This window comes from Jaculus jaculus, chromosome 6 (genome assembly GCF_020740685.1).
Source record: "Jaculus jaculus isolate mJacJac1 chromosome 6, mJacJac1.mat.Y.cur, whole genome shotgun sequence".
In the NCBI taxonomy this organism is placed as follows: domain Eukaryota; kingdom Metazoa; phylum Chordata; class Mammalia; order Rodentia; family Dipodidae; genus Jaculus; species Jaculus jaculus.
In genome coordinates, this window is record NC_059107.1 from 34166760 (window position 1) to 34187078 (window position 20319).

Here is a 20319-nt window from a genome sequence, read left to right on the forward strand (position 1 = left end):
GGGGCTACAGAGTGAGTTTCAGGTCAGCCTGTACTAGAGTGAGACCCTGCTTCATGAAAACAAGAGAGCTGGAGGGGTGGCTTGGTAGTTAAGGCGCTTGCCTGCAAAGTCAAAGGAGCCAGGTTCGATTCTCCAGGACCCATGTGAGCCAGATGCACAAAGGGGTGCACATGTATGGAGTGCTGAAGGCCCTGGTGCGCTCATTCTCTCACTCCCTTTCTATCTGTCTTTCTCTCTGACTCTCAAATAAGTAAAGATAAAATATAAAGAGAGAGAGAGAGAGAGAGAACGAGAGAGACCAAGAATAGCACTGAGTGTCAGGAAGGCTTCAGGAGCTGAACTTTGGATTTTGCCAGCTAGTCATTTCAGGGTTCCTGTGAAATCACAAGATTTTAAAATACTCCAGAAGCTGAGACTTGTGACTTTCGTGAACGATGAGCAACATGGAAAAGAAGGGGGCACTTCTTGGTGGTCCTCTGGTCCAGCAGCCTGCTCACACCTAGAACTCAGGGGCCACAGGCAGCATTTTCTAGATTGAAGAAACCTGCAGGAACCTGAATGTCCCCGGCTTCGCTATGGGGCCTTATGCAGGTTGCCAAGTTCTCCCTGACTATGTACATAGGCTTGAGAAATTTTTCATGTAAGTGGAATGGGAGCGAACTGGGTGCAGAGAGCTGTGTGATGGTTCACATGTGAAATGTCCCCCGTGGCCTCATGTGTTTGTGATGAAGCCTTGTGCTCCATCCCCTAGCTGGTGGAGCCTTTGGGAGGTGGAGCCTTTCTGGAGAAGGGCTGTCACTGTGGGGGTGGGGGACGGAATCTGATGTTGATTAGTTCCATCCTCTGGGTGTTCAGAGACAGTGACAGTGACAGTGACACTCTCATTCCCCTCTATCCCAACATATGAAGATTTATGAAGCTGATTGTCAGGCTTTCCCCACCATGCTGAAACTTCTCCTGTTAGTTGAACTAAACCCTTTCCTCCCATCAGCTGCTTCTGGTTGTGTGTTTTGTCCCAGAAGTGAGAAGGTGACCACTATGAGCTGACAGCATCAGTTCCTATCACCAACAAGAGCTGTCTGCATTTCCTCAGTGGGCAAGAGACCAAGTCAAGGAGATGTCCCCAGACTGTGGTTCCAAGACTTCACCTCAACCAAGCCAACGCTCTCTCTCACTCACGACCCCAGTTGACTCATTCAGGCCAGGGTATTGTCCTGTGACCATGCCCTCTGCCCCGTGTTCCCCTGGCCTTATTGTTTGGGTGCTGGAAACAGCTCATCAGCCAAGCTGCCCTCCTCTCGGGGAGGCTGGAAGTTAGCTTGGCAGGCCTGAGTTGCAGCACTGGGTTTCCCAGGGACACTCTTCCTGTCATTGGAGACTAGGTAGCCTCCCTAGAAGCCACCATATCAGCCTGGTTCTCGCAAAAATAAATAAATAAATACATGAAAAGGAAAAGCTGGAGAGATGATTTGGTGGTTAAAGACATTTCCTTGCAAAGGCTGATAACCCAGGTCCAATTTCTTTGCACTCATGTAAAGCCAGATGAAAAAAAAAAAAAAAGGTGCATGAGTCTGGAGTTTGTTTGCAGTGGAAGGATCTGGATGCATGTGCACACACACACGTGTACATACACACACAGAGGTGCAAATAAATATATATTTTTTAATCTTAGAAAAAGAAAAAAGAGGCAGATAATTAAAAATGAATCAGAAATTGAGAAGTGTTCTTTGCACATTTTCAGGAGGATACAAGCAAAAACGAAACAAAACAAAACAAAGGACCTAGTTAAAAGTTGTTGGCTGGGTGTGGTGTGCACACCTTTAATCCAAGCACTAAGGAGGCAGAGGTAGGAGGATCACTGTGAGTTCGAGGCCAGCTTGACAGAATTCTCAAGTCAGCTTGGGCTAGAATGAGGCTCTACCTCAAAACAACAACAACAACAACAAAAAGTGTATTACCTTCTAAGGCAAACCCCAATAACTAAGGGTTCCTGCTGGGTACATGTAAGAAATCTCAATTTGCAGGAGACTGAAGGATTGTGAGTTCAAGGCCAGCCTGGGCTATGTAGTGAGCCCCTGTTTCAGAAAAGCAAGCAAGTAAATAAATAGTTCCTTTGTTTCTAGATCCATCAATCAAAGAGCCTTACTATGTAGATGGGAAATGCTGAGGTGTGGCATCAAAGTGAGTGCTGTTGAGGGGGGCTCTGCCATGCATACAGCAGCTGTCCTGGCCCTTCCTATGCAGCGTGCTGCATGATTAAGCTGATTCTTTAAAATTATCGCATGGGGCTGGAGAGATGGCTAAGCAGTTAAGGCGCTTGCCTGTGAAGCCTAAGGACCCACGTTTGACTCTCCAGATCCCATGTAAACCAGAAGCACAAAAAGTGAGGCAAGTGCATCACAATGCCCACTAGGTGGCAGCAGTGTAGGAAGTTTGTTTACAGTGGCTGATGCCCTAGCACTCCAATTCTCTCTCTCTCTCTTGAAAATAAAAGATAAATAAAAAGGAAAGTTCAAAATATTTTTCTATGGCTCCGATTGGATTTGAGGCCTGCTCCATGGAAGGTAATTCATGCCTGGTACTGAAAAGCTGGGTAGGCATAAACCCTAGGGTGGGAAAGCTACTATTGTGGTTTGGCTAGATGGATATATTATGCCTACCAAATTGCCATCTAAATATTTATGTTCATGACCATGTATGTATTAATGCCACTCTCACTTTGGGCCAGAGAAGCTTCTCTTTTCAGATGGTGGTGACCACTGAAGTGACTCAAAACTCCTCAAAATGCTGGGAAGAAGTGACAGTGGAGTATTAAGCACTAAGTGAGACACGTCTATCACACCCTCCAAGGCTCAGGGACCATTTAGGACAAGGTGGAGACTGCAAGGGCCAAAGGCAGGGGAGGAGTGCTTTGTGAACCTGTCTTGTAGACACAAAGTGGCTATTGCATGACCTCCTGGTGGCTGAAGCTTTCCTACCCAAGACCTCCGTAATAGGAGGGAAAAATGATGTCATCAAAAAAGAAGAGGGACTTGTTGGAAAGAAGGGACTCAGTGGAGGGGCCATGCAGGATAGGGGAGAAAAGGGGTCAGGAGGGGGTTATGATCAGGGTACATTGTGTGTATGTATGGAGGTTAACAGTAAAACGTTTACAAATAATAATAAAAATTTCCCATTTTATTCTTTTGAGGTAGGATCTCACTCTAGCCCAGGCTGACCTGGAATTCACTCTGTAGTCTCAGGGTGGCCTCGAACTCACAGTGATCCTCCTACCTCTGCCTCCCGAGTGCTGGGATTAAAGGTGTGCACCACCACGCCCAACTCCATCTGTTTAAATTGAAGGTCTCCAGCTCATAGGCTTTCTGTAACACACAGTGGCCTTTGGGGAGGAAGGGGGAAAGGATGAAAAGAACAGATACAAGCATGATGAGCGCTTCCCATATAGGAGGGGTGTTTTGGTCTCTTTCATCAAACCCTCTGGGAAATATAGTGAGAAGAGAGCTGTTACCTACAGATGAGGAACCCTAGGCTTCAAGAGTGAGGAGACACAGATGGGAAGTGGAAGGTGGAGGACTTTTGCTGAGTTTTGTCTATGCCCTCCCCCTCCCCAGAAAGGTTCACTCCCTGATGGTTGTGGGATGAGCTGCATTTCTCATTCACTGGATGAACTGGATTTGGGCTGCTTCTGGGTACCAACCTTTCACATTGGAGGAAGCCTCCCTAGGTCTCGGTGGATGGGTGACCTCATCCAGTGGCTATCTGCTGGGGAAGAGGATCACTGGCATGGACATGAATGCTTGTGCCCTTTCTTGGTCACCCACATGCCTAACCTGACCTGGAGCTCAAAGGGTAGAAAAGCAAACGTTTTCTTAGGAGTCATCAACATGCATTGTTATGGCAGAGTCTTCATATGCAATCCGACCTGAATGAGAACTACACATTTGTGTGAACTCACTGACTTTTCACCTCATCCCCCACCCCCCAACCCAGTTACCACCTCAGTGACAAGGGCCTTCAGGGGAAGTGCCTTGGTCACTGTTACCCTTAACAACTTTATGTCCTTATGGGTCTGAGCTTTTGCCTCTGCCGCATGTGCAGTAGATAATATGGCATTTACAAGGAGATGCTAGTACTGTTAGCAGAAAGCGAAAAGCAGTTGGAAAATGTTCTGTTTGACACGCATGTCAGAAGCCTCCCCTCTGTCACCGCTTGGGGACAAGGTGTGCTGCTCTGTGCCGAGTCTGGGACTTGTTATCTTCCGCTGAGTCCTTTCCTTTCATGAAGAATTTTCCCGATCTCTCCTGGCCCTGCCCCCTGCCTGTAGCAAGCACCAGAGAGGAGTATATTTAGTGATATTACTCAGCAAAGGCAGACTTGAGTGGATGCAAATGAGAAACCCAATGGGTAAGAACGGGTGTCACACAGAGATTTGCATCCAAGCATGAGGGCACACAGTGCCCCAGCCAGGACTCCTAGGGTCCAGGTGGCTGGGGCTGCTGGTGGTGGAGGGGAACGTGGACCTTTAATGTATGGGAGGGACAATGCTCCTTGTGCCACCAGGGTGGCCAAGGGTGCTATAGAGGAAGAGGATGCATATTTTATGTTGAAGAGGGCCAGTGAGGTTGGATCCAGACAGAAGGGATGTTGCCACTCAGGAAAAGAGAAGTTGGGGAACTTTTGGAAAAGAGTGGATAAAATGGGAGAGTGGCATTGAGCCACTTATTAGAGTGGGCTTAGCTGATGTCAGAATGGAGGAGAGCCGCAAGTTATCTGTGCCATTACCTCTGGCCTCTATAGAAAAGGCCATGTGGCAGGTTTGTCAAGAAGACTCACAACCCACTGGAAGCCTGAGAACCAGCTCAGTGGTGAAAAGAACTTCTCGTGCAAGCGTGAGGGCCTGAGGCTGCCTAAGAGACAACTGGAGTTCAATCCCAGGACCCACATCAACAGCTTTGGTGTGGCCACAGGCATCTGTAACCATTGTCCAGCGTGTGTTTGTTTGTAGGGTGGGTGGTGGCAGAGATCCGAGGATCTTCAGAGGCTGATACCAGCCAACTCTGTGATCAGTAGGAGACTCAAATAAGAACAGGCAGAACAGCAGTGGAAGAAGACACACGCTGTTCTACTCTGGGGTGCTGCGTGGACGCACACGCACACACACACACACACACACACACACACACAGTACTCACCACTCAAGCTAGAATACCTGAGTTTGATGACCCCCAGACCCAGAGGCCTGAAGCGGTGAGATGGGAGGCAAAGACAGAAATTTCTAGACCCTTGAGGTAAGTGCAGCAAAGAACCACAATAGAGGGAGAGTGCAGAGTGTGAACTCCTGCCACAAATGAGATGGACAGACAGAAGACTGACCTGAAGGTTGTCCTCTGATCTCCACGTGCATGGTGTGAAACGTGCATGCTTGCACTCACACATGCTCACACACACACACAAATAATTAATTTAACTTTAAAAAAATATTTTATTTATTTATTTATTTGAGAGCGAGAGAGAGGCAGAGGGAGAAAGATGCAGATAGAGAGAGAATGGGTATGCCAGGGCCTTCGGCTACTGCAAATGAACTCGAAGCCTGTGCCACCTTGTGCATCTGGCTTATGTGGGTCCTAGGGAATCAAACCTGGGAACTTTGGCTTTGCAGGCAAGCGCCTTAACTGCTAAGCCATCTCTCCAGCTCAATTAAGTAATCAAAACAACAAAATAAATAAAATTTAAAAATGGGAGATCTGGAGGACAAGGCCAGCCTGGGCTACATGAAACATTGTCTCAAAACAACTAAAACAAAGCGTAACAAAAAAAAGGTTCAAACACAATAAAAAAGTTAATTAAAAAGCCCCAAACAATTCATGGTGTTCAGGGGAAGAGACTGCTTCAGAAAGGCTGGGGTTTGTTTGAATGACTGTACCTGGGTTTGATAATTTATTTGCGATGTGACTTGCTTCGTCATGAAGAGATATACCTATCAGAAAGTGGGTGTATTGGGTCTATACCTCCTAACCAATGACACACTGGATCTTGGGACAGACCATGATGCAACTCTGAAGAAAGTACCTTTTGGTCACCTTACTAAGATCCTGTTCTGTTCTACTGTTTGGCATCATGGCCACAGAACCACATGGAAAAGACCTTGCAAAAATCAAGAAGCTCATGTTCCTGATAAGTGACGAGTCAGACTTTGAGGAGACAAGCAGAGCACCCAGAGATCCTTAAACCTGTGGGCGCCACCCTTCCCTGATAGCACAGGGCTCCGAGAAGCTGAAGGGCTGAACCATGTAAGGAAAACACTGGGAACCTTAACCACCATGGAGCTCTAAGGAAGAGACAACATGGAACCAAACTCATAAGCTCACATACGTAGGGAGGAGGTCTTTCATCTTTTGGAGGATGCTAGAGGATTTCTTGGAACTCTACCTCAGTATGAGAAGCTGACAGGGTGGTACTCAGTGAGATGCCTGCTCTAGGGAGGGCTTGGAGAACAGGGAAGGGGAGGTAGATTGGGCTCTGTGGGTTCTCATCTGGAAACTTCCGTGGTACGGAAGGCTAGGAGGCTCACATCACACTCAAGACACAGTCCAGACAGCCTCAGATCACTGCTCAAGTCCAAATTTTGGCTTTCCCTGCTGCTGCTGGGGGCCTGTTACTTATTGCCCCCTTTGGGCTCAAGGCTGTGACAGATCTCACCTTAGAGGTAAAGCTCAGGAGCAAGGTAGCCTTCTCTTGTAGGTAGTTGGGAATGCAGGCCCAAAAGACCATCCACGTCAGCCTGCCCTGGTGAGACTAGAATTCCAGTGTGAGCCTAAACCTGGTTCATCAAGGTGGAGATAGGGGAAGCCTTCTGTTTCACTTTCTGGTTATTCCTCCTTCTAGGGATTTTTCTCTGGCTTCTCCAGCCCCATCCCCCAACTATGAGTCTGTGCTCTCCTCCCTGACTCACCAGCCAATCAAGGTCCCTATTATACATTTAAATTTAACCAGTAAAGTTGACCCCAACTCAATGTGTAAGGTATATCTCCAAGATTATAAGAAGACCGGTTCTAAATCACCATGCAGATTACCTGCTCCGTACCCCTCCCTACTTAGGAGCTTGCTTCCTTCCTTCCTTCCTCTCTCTCTCTTTCTTTCTTTATTTTTTAAAGATTTATTTTTACTTATTAGAGACAGAAAGGGAGAGAGAGAGTGTGAGAATGGGTGCACCAGGGCCTTTAGCCACTGCAAACGAACTCGATGGCATGTGCCACCCTGTACATATGGCTTACATGGGATCTGGAGAATAGAACCTGGGTCCTTAGGCTTTGCAGACAAGTGCCTTAACCACTAAGCCATCTCTCTAACCCAGGAGTATTCTTTTCTAAAGTGAATCGTGCTTAACTTCCCCTTCTGCTGTGTCTACACTCGTCAATTCTTTGAAATTCACAAGATAATGAACTCAAGAGCCACTGGCTTTAAAGGCTCCTTTGTGCTCAAACCTAGTCAACACTAGGGAAATGTCAAACCTAGACAGGGCAGGGCCCGAGGAAGTTCTAGCATGGCACCATGTCAAGGGATGGCGGGCAAACACATGGGTGATGTGGTGTGGAGTGAGGGGTGTCCTCCACCAGTTGGGTCACAACCAGGTGTGTGGCCTCAGCCAAGAAGCCTCAGTTACCTAATCTATAAAATGGGGTGAAGGGTAGCACCTATTTCCTGGGAATGTGGGGAGGTGTCACTCGCCCTGCTGTACAGCATGCTTCCAGATGTCTTTTGGGATGACCTCAAGGTTGATTTCTATCTTGAGCAAATGAGGATGGTTATGAATAAAGGCAGGGACCTCAGCCCTACTGAGCTCCCTCTCAGTTCCTTTTCTCTAACGCCTGCCGGCCAGGTTTCTCTGTTCTTTTAGTGATGACTAGGTGAGTAAGTAGTTTGAGGCTTTTCTCTACAGAGTCACAAAACACAAGGTGAGACAAGCTTTCCAAGGTCAAGCCTAGCCTGAAGCAGCAAACCAGCTGCTCCCTGTCATCATGGCAGGAAGTCCTTAGGGGAGATGTAAGGCAGGAAGAAAGGACGTAGTAATGAGGGGAGACAGAAACTGGATGGCTCCAAGACTGATTTTGAAAATATCTCCCTCAGACAGGATTCATTCTGGGCACAGGACATTCATACTCCATCAGCCTTCCTTTATCTCAGTAGCTGATTCTGTTCAAAACCAGGAGAGATTTGGCCCAAACCCATTAGGATTTTCTATATTTTCTGTGACATAGGTAATCTATGCTTTTTCTCTAAGAGGCCGAGAAATAAAAATCCTCCCACTGACCAAAGGATTTAGCCTGTAAAATAGCTCAGAACGGATCAAAACGGGCAGTCCCAATTTTGTGCATGATTAAATTCAAGATTTGCCCATTGCCAATTTCTTAGTCCATGTCATCTGATAAGACTGTAAGTGCTGTGAAGGATGAGCTGTTTCTTAATTGTACAATTAAACCCTCCTCATTGCACAGCTGGCTGCTGAAACATGGGTGGGGTGATTCAATTAGAGACCCGTATCTGGAGGATGCGAAGTCTGTAATTGCTTCCCCGTGGGAAGGTGGCACCCAGGACTTGTCACCTTTTCACCTCGGCCCCAAAGGGTACTCAATACAGTTTCAATTTTATGTCTGGTAAGAAATGATCAGCATGGATCAAAATTGCTGATTGTGGTGGGGGAGGGGCAGAGGTAGAAGGTAGGGAGAGAATGGCTCGCATGTTTGCAATGGGTAACCTGGAGCGACCGTTCATCATTGGCACAGGAGCTGGTTCAAGTGATACACAGACTTGGTAGTCATTTCTAGAACGATCACAAGGGGGTTTTCTAAGTTTCCTGACAGCAGTGGCAGGCTAGTAGTCAAGGCACTGCAGGTTTCGAGAGCTGTGGAGTCCTTCTCGGCTCTGGATGGGCTTAGCAGAGAGGCGGGAGTGCCGGACAGTCGTGGGTCACTAGACCCTCAAGCCAGTCATGCTTGAGTTCAGGGTTTCGTGCCTCGCAAAGAACTGACAGCATCAGAAACCACAGAAGGTGAAGCTTAGTGAGGCTCTATTAGAAAGTAAAGCCCCAAGAGGGGCGGAGCTCCAAGTAATAACCCAGTCTGTGACTTGGATTGGGGCTCCTCAGACCCTTAGAGATGTGAATTAGGCATCAACTTCAGGATGGTTTAGATTGGTCACTTTACATGTGCATGTGAGATCCACGCTTGGGGATGTAAATTAGGCATGAGGTTGGGTGGGCTGGATTGGTCACTTTGAAAGCACATGGGTCTCCATTACCCAAAGACAACAAACAAGCCAAAAAAAAAAAAAAAAAAACAAACAAGGGAACAAGGGTTGGTGGTCAGCTGCCATCTTGGTGAGGGAGAGCTTTCTGCTCTCTGGACTTGTCATTAGTGATATGCTTTGTGGGCCTCTAACCCTTATTAACCACCCACAGAATGAGGGCAACCTTACTCCTAATTCCTATCACAGGGCAGCTGTGCACTGGGGAGTCTGATATCTACCTCGTTGTTTAAAACACACACCTGAGAGTCATGCTGGGCGCTGCCACCCTAGCTAACATCAGACGTCACTGTGTGTAGGCCCAGAACATGCATTGGCATTGTGTGTTTTTTTTCTGCCCTACTCATAATGCCAACTGAAACCATACCCCCTCCTCACAGGGCTCCCATCTCCTCTCATGGGAGCATCAGTACAATGTTTCTATCTCCCCAAGTCCCTGCAAACTTATTCTCCTCTCCTTGACCTTCCTAGAGAACTTAGGATAATCACGCCCTTCAGTGATGGGCTCCCTTACTTCTTTCTGACTTCATCTCTTTCTACTCTCCTCTCTAGGTGTTCAGGACTTAAAAAAATATTTTTATTTATTTATTTGCAAGCACAGAGAGATATAAGAGAGACAGAGGGAGTGGGTGTGCCAGGGCCTCCAGCTGCTGGAAATGAACTTCAGATGCATGTGCCACTTTGTGCATCTGGCTGTGTGTGGGTCCTGGGGAATTGAACTTGGGTTGTTAGCCTTTGCAGGCAAGCACCTTAACCACTAAGCCATCTCTCCAGTCCTGTTTGGGACATGTACAGATAATGTCTCTTTTGCCTGAAAGCCCTTAGAGTTGCCCCTTCTCCTGGTGAGGTCTTGGCCAACTACCCTCTGCATGAAGATACCCCCATCTCCAGCAAAGACTCCCCTGCTTCTCTCCACTTTCCAACCTTAATCTTTACTTTTTGGGTCTTTCAACCAACTTGATGTCACAGGCTATTAGTGTGGTCACATGTTCCTCTCCTCTCACTATGCTGGAGGTGCCACGAAGGTGGAAACCTTTTCTATATGCTCAGTCAGTAGTATTGTGTTAGATAAATTATTAACTTGCATGTGTGAGAGTGTGTATTTTTATGAATAGGTGCTCTAAGGCCTCTAGCCACTGCAAATGAATCTGATGCTTGAGTTATTTTCTGCACCTGGCTTATATGAGTAGCTAGGTAATTGAACCTGGGCTGGCGGGCTTTGCAATCAAGTACCTTTACCCACTGAGCCACCTTTCCAGCCCTTGTAGGGTCAGATTCTAAGAAAGCTGCTTCTCTTTCCTTTCTTCAAAGCTCTGACAGACACCCCCAAATGTGCCTCACTCTGTGAATGCCCACTGCTAAGTCTTACTGCCATAGGGTTACCACCTGTGGTCCTGGGGAAAAACCTAGCTTTCCAGGCCTCCAGATATGACATTCCAGATGGTTTAGTGGGTGCCCAGGGTCACATAGGCTTGGGTCATAAGTGATCAACTCCTCTTTCATGTTACATTCCATATGTCCCATGTAAGGTGCTTCCCAACGCAGTGCCAGTACCAAAAGCCTTAAAACCAGCACCTTCTCCTGTTCCTTCTCATTGCCTAGAGTTCAATACAATCATGGGCCTGAGAAATAGTTCATCTCCAAGCCCTCCATTCCTGGAAGTCAAACTTGCGCAGGCACACGGAGTTTGGTGAAGGAAGGAAGCTGAGCTCTGGAGGGATCACTGCCGTGTGATTAATCCCATGCCTTAGTGGCATCTATTTCCATCCACGCCTGGGTAAGGGGTGTTTACCTGATATCTGGTGGGCTTGCTGAAGGTGTTGTTTGCTGTCAGATTTTCAGAATTCCTCATGCCAGCCTGGTAGCGTGTCTTCTGGAACACACAGACATGTATGCATGCACATATGGCAGGACTTGAATGAACAATACCCAGGTCTCTAGGGGACCCCTTGAAAGCCGATTTCCTCCCTGTCATGTTCTAAGAACTGCCTGCTTGCTTGCTTGCCTGCCTGCTTCCTTCCTTCCTTCCTTCCTTCCTTCCTTCCTTCCTTCCTTCCTTCCTTCCTTCCTTCCTTCCTTCCTTCTTTCTTTCCTTCCTTCCTTCTTTTTTTAAAAAATTATTTTATTTATTCATTTATCTATAAGACAGAGAAAAAAGACAGATAGAGAGAGACAGAGAGAATGGGTGCGCCAGGGCCTCTAGCCACTGCAAATGAACTCCAGATGTATGCACCACCTTGTGCATCTGGCTCTCTGTGGGTCCTGCAGAATTGAACCTGGGTCCTTTGGTTTTGCAGGCAAGTGCCTTAACTGCTTAGTCATTTCTCCAGCCCTAAGAACTCTCTTTCTGTAGGATGGTCACAGTGACAGAATGTTGTTGGTCCACCTAGTTCAGGAAGCACCCAGGTGTGTGCCTTCTGTCTGGAAGGTTCTGTCTCAGAGGTTGTCCTGTGCTAATTAGCATTGAGAAACTCCAGCATGGGGAAGGAGTGAGCAGGGAGATGTTTCCTCAGAGATCCTTCTTCTAGGAAAAGCTATTTCTTTTCCATGTCCATGAAGGAGATCCTCTTACTGAGGTCATGACTCCCCAGGCAGCAGGCACCTTGCTTAGTCCCAGTTGTATCTCTCCATGGCATTACTAGGTGAGTCTTTGCTCATATGCCCAGCAGATTCTGCAAGACAATGACCCCTTGCAGTTCCTGGCTTTCTCTGTATCAAATGCCTGTCTGACTCAAACACACAATCCTTCCATCTCCACTTGGCACTGCCTTTTCTTTTTTTTTTAATTATTAAATATGTTTTATTTATTTATTTGCAAGAAGAGAGAGAATGGGGGTGCCAGAGCCCCTAGCCACTGCAGATGAACTCACACATGCACCACTTTGTGCATCTGGCTTTATGTGGGTACTTGGGAATCAAACTCGGGCCATTAGCCTTTGCAAGCAAGTGCCTTAACTGCGCCTTAACCACTAAGCCATCCCTCCAGCCTCTCCCCCGCCCGCCCCCCGTGACCACCTTTTCTAACCCTATCAAGCAAATGCTACTTACCCTGAATTTGGAGTTCAGCATGCCCATTTCAAGGTCGTTTTCACAGCTTTTGGCCTTAGATTTGCAGAGTTTTATGAGGCACGTCTTGATTCTCATTATGAGATAATAAAATGATTTGGGACTTGGCACTAGATTAAAGGGAGCAGGTAGAGTTCTTCCTTCATCAAAGTAAGACAGCCAGAGTTTCGCTCGGGCAAATTTCCATTCTACATCAGCATCTTCCTGGGGAACGAGGGATAAATGACACACCGTCAAAGGCCACAACTGAGCGCAGCGTGAACAAGCAGACACAGTCCCCAGCGTGCAAGAACAAGACTGGTGTAAGACTGGTTCTCTTGTAGACGTTTACTCTCTGGGGATGGCGCAGCATGGGGGGGCTTGCTCTCACGAAGACCATGTGACTGCACTGCTCTTAACTTTCCCCCCTCACCTTGGGATTCATGATGGAAAAGCTTTAGCCAAAATAGCTGCCCTCACATACTTTCCAGTGGGTGTTTTCATTGCTAGCATCTTTCCTCTCATTTCTCATCTTGCTGTCCACAAACGTTTTCCAGCTCGGCCAGCTGATCTGCTAACCACCGCAGGATCAAGTTGCTAATTTATTTTCACATCTTAGGGACATGCCACCCAGTAGAAAGGGTACTGTGTGAACCATGAAGAGGAGCCTCTTAGTTAAGTTGAAACTCTCTACAAGCCGCATTATTTAAAAAAAAAAATGAAGTGGAACAGGGTAAAATTAATTGCAGTGATATGTTTCATCTAATTGACCTGAAATGTGGCTATTCAATAAGTAATTATTATAAAAGTTATGGCCAGGGGTGGACCTCAGTGATACAGCACTCAATCCCCAACACCACCAAAAAGAAAAATTATTCATGAGATAGATTTCCTTGTTCTAGACTTAGGAAATCTAGCATGAGTTTTTTTTTTCTTAACTTATAGAACACATCAGTTTGGACTAGCCTCGTTTCCAGTGCTCCATGGGCACACGTGGATAGTGGCTACCCTATTGGATAGCAGCTATTTGCTGAAAATGTATTTATGGTCAGAATGCCAACCCAGGGGAATGCTAAAAGGACAAGATAGGAGGACTCAAGGGGACCAAGCCTGACTATAGCTTTTTAGGAGATAACCCAGCCACTTTCTTTTCTTTCGTGGTAGGTTTAAGAGAAAGCAGGGACTCATTGCTTCTGATGTGGGGTTAACTCTAGAGTGTTTGAGTGGGTCTCTGAGTATTAGCTGGTGCATTTTTTTTCTTGTAGACAGGCTCCTTGAACTTCTGTCCTAGAATGTCAATGTGAGGACAGGAATAAAATGGATTTTAAGATTAAAAAAAATTAAAAATATTTTGTTTATGGGATAAAGAAAGAGGCAGATAGAAAGAGAGGGAGAATGGGTACACACAAAGGCCTCTAGCCACTTCAGAGGAACTCCAAATGCATGCATGCATCATTTTGTGCATCTGACTTTATGTGGTAATGGGGAATCAAACCCAGGTCCTTAGACTTTGCAGGCCAGCGCCTTAAGTGCTGAGCTATCTCTCTAGCCCAGGATTTGAGGATTTCTTTTTTCTTTTTTCTTTTTTCTTTTTTCTTTTTTTTTTTTTTTTTGGTTTTTCCAAGGTAGGGTCTCACTCTAGCTCAGGCTGACCTGAAACTCACTATGTAGTCTCAGGGTGGCCTCGAACTTATGGCGATCCTCCTACCTCTGCCTCCCCAGTGCTGGGATTAAAGGTATGCACCACTACACCCAGCTGAGGCTATTTTTTTAAGCTAAAAAACCCCCACTTTTTATGTGTGTGTGTATAGTATGTGTGTTGCAGTGTGTGTATGTGTGTGGTGTATATGCATATTGCATGAGTAGGTATGTTCCCTGCCTATGTATGTAGAGGCCAGAGGAGAAGCTTAGGTTTCCTCCCCTTTGGTTGTCTCTGTATTTCCTTGAGACAAAGTGTCTCACTGAACCAGGACTACTGCTGTTGTTTTTTTTTTCTGTCAGGCTGGCTGACCAGTGAGCTCAATGATTAGGACTGGGGTTACTAACGATGTGGGTGCTGGAGAGCTGAACTCAGGCCCTGTCAGGCTCCTGTGTTTGTGCAGCAAGTGCTGTTATCTGCTGACTCATCTTCCCAGGTCCATTTTTTATTTATTTATTTATTTATTTAATTTTGTTTATTTGAGAGTGACAGAGAGGAAAGAGGCAGATAGAGAGAGGAAGAGAGAGGGGGTGGGGGGAGAATGGGCATACCCGGGCCTCCAGCCACTGCAAACAAACTCCAGATGCCTGCACCACCTTGTACATCTGGCTTATGTGGGTCCTGGGGAATCGAGCCTCGAACCGGGGTCCTTAGGCTTCACAGGCAAGCGCTTAACTGTTAAGCCATCTCTCCAGCCCCTATTTTTTTTTAATTTTTAACTATGCATATTCTCATTCATTTGAGGATGGGATTGATTTAGAATCAGATGTGGTCTCAAAGTCCTTTATTCACAATGTAACTACAGTTGTGTCTTGGGTTTGCTTATCCAGACGAGAGGGCAACTGGGCTTCCTTCACACAGTGCTGTGGTAAGCATGAAATGGCACTGAAAGCCAGTGTAAACCCAGCACGGGTCTGTGTGGACTTGTTGGGATGGGATGTGCCACAGGTCTAAGGGCAAAGCCAGCTGGCTTCCCTTTTGCCAGTGTTGGTTGAGGACGTGCATTGCTGTAGTCTGATGGGGATTTGCTGCCTAGGTCTTTTTAGACTGGAAGCTTTGAGAGTTTAGGGGTCACTACTGGTCTCCCCATGCAAGAAATGTAGGACAGGAAATAAGAGGAAGAGGAAGAGTTATGCTGTGGTGGTAAGAGCATGGCTTCTCTAAAAGCCTTCATGGTTTCAAATCAGGGCCCTTTTGCTCCTTACTGCCTGTGACGGCTGTTTGCTGACCAGCCTAGGAATGCAGTGAGAGACCTGCCTCTTGCGTGGGTGCCCGCGTTTCCACACAAGATTAACTGAGCAGCCAGTCCTTTCTCCCTAGTGGGCTGTCCTTCCGCTGGGGACTGTGTGTAAGAAAGCCGGAGGAGACACCAGGGCTTTGGGCTGCTCATGCTTCACGCCCAGCTCTCTGCTCCCCTCTCAGCTCTTGCTGTTATTCACCCAGGCTAGACTCCTGCAGCGCCCATCATGCCAAGCGCTTTTGCTCCTCCCGACCCCGAAACACGCAGCTCCTACCCTTTGGAATGATCTATGGGAGTGGAGGTGGGGAGGCTATTGGAAAGTGATCAGATATGAGTTGAATAGTAAGTAGCCTCTTAAAATTCATCTATTACAATTCTAACCCTCAGCACCATAGTACGTGACTATACTTGGAGCCGGCACCTTCAAAGAGGTGGTTAAGGTTAAGTGAGGTGACAAGGGCAGGACCTTAATCCAGGAGGATTGGTGGAAAGCCAGTCGGAAAGCAGCTGTCTGCAAGGCAGGGAGAGAGTCGTCCCAGGAAACAATCCCTCCGCACGCTTTGCTCTCCCAGCCTCTACCACTGTGCAGAAATAAATGTCTGATGTTTAAGCCACACGATCTGTGGCATTTGTTATAAAAGCCACAGAACATGAAGGTCTTTATTTTTCTATGTGAAAAATACAGACCTATTCCTTAAACTTCGAGCACGCAATGCACCAAGGCTCTTTTGAGTCTCTCCTCTGCTTCCAACTCCTCTCAGCCCACTGAGGAAGAATGTAGTCCTATCCTTGGCAGGCCTTTTCCACCTTTTCTTTTCTTTTTAAAAATATTCTAATTTTATTTATTTATTTGACAGAGAGAAAGAGGGAGGGAGAGAGAGAGAGAGAGGGAGAGAATGGGTGTGGTAGGGCCTCCAGCCACTGCAAACGAACTCCAGATGAACGCCACCTTTTGCATCTGGCTTATGTGAGTCTTGGGGAATCGAACCTGAGTCCTTTGGCTTTGTAGACAAATGCCTTAACTGTTAAGCCATCCCTCTAGCTCTTCCATTTTTTCTTTCTGTATGGTTAGTTGCATGTGTATTATTATGTCAATATGAAGTTTGCCTGTGTGTATTTCTTTCTTTCTTTCTTTTTTTTAAAATTAATTATTTATTTATTTATTTGAGAGCGACAGACACAGAGAGAAAGACAGATAGAGGGAGAGAGAGAGAATGGGCGCGCCTGGGCTTCCAGCCTCTGCAAACGAACTCCAGACGCGTGCGCCCCCTTGTGCATCTGGCTAACGTGGGACCTGGGGAACCGAGCCTCGAACTGGGGTCCTTAGGCTTCACAGGCAAGCGCTTAACCACTAAGCCATCTCTCCAGCCCCTGTGTGTATTTCTTTATAACTTTTATTTTTTTCATTCATTAGTGTCTTAGAAAATTTCTCATGTCAGTCACATCTTCTCAAGCGTGGCTATATCACAGTTTATTTATCTGAGCCATGGCCGCCTTTTTTCTCCCTTCCTCTCTCCCACTCAGTCATTACCAGGGATCAAACCCAAGGCCTTGTGCATGCCAGGCACACACTTCAATACTAAGCTACTTCCCCATGGGACATTCAGTAGTTATTTTTTAAAATTTTACTTATTTATTTATTTATTTATTTATTTTATTTTATTTTTTTTTGGAGGTAGGGTTTCACTCTAGCCCAGGCTGAACCTGGAATTCAATCTGTAGTCTCAGGGTGGCCTCAAACTCATGGCGATCCTCCTACCTTTGCCTCCCAAATTCTGGGATTAAAGGCGTGTGCCACCACACCCAGCTCAGTAGGTTTTATTTTTAATTTAAATTTATTTATTTATATATTTGAGAGAAAGAGGGAAAGAGAGAGAGAGAGAAAGGAAGGAAGGAAGGAAGGAAGGAAGGAAGGAAGGAAGGAAGAGACAGGGAGAAAGAGAGAGACAGAGAGAGAGAGAGAGGAAGAGAGAGAGGGAGAGAATGAGTGTGCCAGGGCCTCTAGCCACTGCAAACGAACTCCAGACGCATGTGCCACCTTGTGCATCTATCTTATGTGGGTCCTGGGGAATCAAACCTGGGTCCTTAGGCTTTGCAGGTGAGTGCCTTAACCACAAGCCATCCCTCCAGCCCAACAATGAGTTCTTCATAAGAATCCTATGGCAGGTGGAAAAGGTATGGGCAGATGGTCATGTTGACATGCCTTGGGCCATTGGCATTGAGGAGACACATGTCAAAGAGAATACATGACCCCAGTTCTTTTTTCTGTCACGGGGCCCTTCTGGAGTGGTGGCAGCTAGACCATGTGGCAGACTGACAGGAAACACCCCCGTAGTGGTCCAGGAATGCCTGTTCAATGGGATTCTAGCTCAATGTCATTACACTCGTTCTGAAAGCAGTGATGTCGACCAACTGAGGGAAGGGAGAGCATCGTCCTCTGAGCAGCCTTACCTCAATCTCCTGATAGGAGTTGTTGATCATGGCTATCAGCATGTTGAGCAGTACAACCACCATGGTGACGTTATACACGCCGTAGAGAACGTAGCCGATGTTCTCGATGAATTTGTGGTCATACTTCAGCACCACCGAGATCACTTCAGATAAGCCAAATATGGACCAAAACAAGGTTTTGAAACTCTCTTCAACCCTACAAGAAGACAGACAGTCCTTTCATGCCGTTTAAATCAGCTCATATTTTTTATTTGTTACTTGTTTTATAAATATTTCTATGTAGTTATTTGTGAGCAGAGAAGAAAGGGACAGGTAGAGGTGGGAGGGTGGTGGAAAAAATGGGACAGAGAGAAAGTTTGCTGCTGCAAACAAATTCCAGATGCATGTGTAACTTTGTATGTCTGGCTTTATGTGGGTACTGGGGAATTGAAACCAGGCTGGCAGGTTTTGCCATCAGGTGTCTTTAACCCAACCTCATACTTTAAACCACTTGTTTATTATTTCAGCTGACATATAGAGATTTAGGTCTTGTTCATTCTGGCATTTTCAAATATAATTAGTTTTTTTATAACTTAAAAAATATATTTATTTGAGAGAGAGAGAAAGAGGGAGAGGGAGAGAGAGATAGAATGGGCACGCCAGGGCCACCAGCCACTGCAAACAAACTCCCGATGCATGCACCCTCTTGTTCCTCTGGCTAACATGGGTCCTGGGGAGTTGAACTGGAATCCTCTGGCTTTGCAAGCAAATGCCTTCACTGCTAAGCCATCTCTCCAACCCATAATTAGTTTTTTTGTTGACTCCCATCCTCTTCAGGTTCCCTTTCCCCCAGCCCCCCTCTTCCCAGTATCTTCCTCTCTCTTTTTTACATGTCATATGTGCTCTTTGCTAGTCCCTCACCCATCTTCCAGCTCACCTGTAGATATTCGCCCCTATATATAAACATACTTATAGATATCATAAACTAAGGCCCGCATACCAGAGAGAATGTGCAGTTTTGGTTAAATTAAGGTCACTTCACGTAATATGATTCTTTCCAGGTCCACCCACTTTCCCACAAATTTCATAATTACATTTTTCCATACTGTTAAAAAGAATTCCATAGTGTAAGGGCTGGAGAGATAGCTTAGTGGTTAGGGCATTTGCCTTTGAAGCCTAAGGACCTAGGTTTGATTCCCCAGTACCCTTGTAAGCCAGATGCACAAGGTAGTGCATACATCTGGAGTTCATTTGCAATGTCTGGAGGCCCTGGAATGCCCATTCTCTCTCTCTCTCTCTAGTAAATAAATAAATAAAATAAAATGAAAATAAAAAGATTTAATGTCTTATAAAAATGAATTCCATCGTGTGTATGTACCACATTTTCATTATCCATTCATCTAGTGATGAGCATCTAGGCTGATTACATTTTGAAAAATAATTATTTCTTTACAAGAAGGGAGAGAGAGAGAGAGAAGGAGGGAGGGAGGGAGAGAGAGAGAGGGAGAGAGAGAGAGAGGGAGAGTGGGTACATCAATGCCTCTAGCCACTGCAATGAAACTCCAGATACACACACCATGTTGTGCATCTGGCTTTATGTGGGTACTGGGGAATCAAACCGGGGTTGTTAGTCTTTGCAGACAAACACTTTAACCTCTGAGCCATCTCTTCAGCCCTGATTCCAATTTTTAACTATTAGAAGTAGATCTGTAATAAACATGGATGTACAAGTATCTCTGTGGAAGAGTGTAGACTCCTTAGGGTTAGGAGTGGTATGCCAGCTTATACTTTTTAAATTAAAGCTGCCCTCTCATTACCAGGCACTAATGGGTCGCACCAACCTGGAATGGAGCTAGGCCAGCTGGTGATATCTACTTCTGAAATAATGAGATCTTCAGATTTCAAAGACTTGGAGAGAATCTTATGTGGCAGTCTATCTTGTTTAAATTCAATCTGTTTATTGGGGCTCCTAGCTGAGATATCATTTTTATCCTGCTGTAATTAATCAAACATCTAAAATTAAACACCAGGGCAAATGTTGGCTCTTGAGTATTATTAGCCCTGGAAAGTACACCATTCCTTCGGTAGACTCGCAACCATCTCATCCCAGACTACACAGCCCCATGCGTAAAGGGAGCTAGGACTGGGACCTGGAGCCTGAGACTGAGCAGGCATCACTGTTGCCTGCCACTTGCTGGGCCCTTGCTCCAGGACGTCTCACATGGGTTTCATGAGCACTTCGGTGGTGGACTCACTTAAATCAAGGTCAGACACCTACCAAGCCAGTCCTCTCAAGTGGGATGGCTTGATTAGAAATGAGGGTAGGGTTTATATGCCTACACTGGCCCAGTTCCTGAGGAAACCCTCCAAATCTGACTGGGAAGCGTATTCTGGTAAGAATATCAGAAGTGTAAAATTATTCTAATATAAGAATATTGGGTCTTTGAAGTTACCAAATTCCATGGTTTCAGATTGAGATCCAAGGATATTTCATAGTCCTAACTTTATAGCTCTGATCTTGCATCAGGCTTATGACATAGAATCCAATTTAAAAAGCTGTTCTTTTGTTGGTTTAAGTATGCCTATGCATTTGGTAATACAG

General features: G+C 46.1%; 1 protein-coding gene across 1 annotated transcript in view; it reads right to left on the bottom strand.

Moving 5' to 3' along the window:
• Positions 1-20319, bottom strand: part of Trpc7 (transient receptor potential cation channel subfamily C member 7) — a 160884-nt gene that overhangs the window by 5850 nt on the left and 134715 nt on the right. Inside the window, exons 8-10 of the mRNA XM_004665085.2 lie at positions 17739-17934; positions 12352-12573; positions 11096-11176 (exon numbers count right to left, since the gene is read on the bottom strand). Of these exons, the coding sequence (XP_004665142.2) occupies positions 11096-11176; positions 12352-12573; positions 17739-17934 (499 nt within the window). The remainder of the gene's footprint in view (positions 1-11095; positions 11177-12351; positions 12574-17738; positions 17935-20319) is intronic.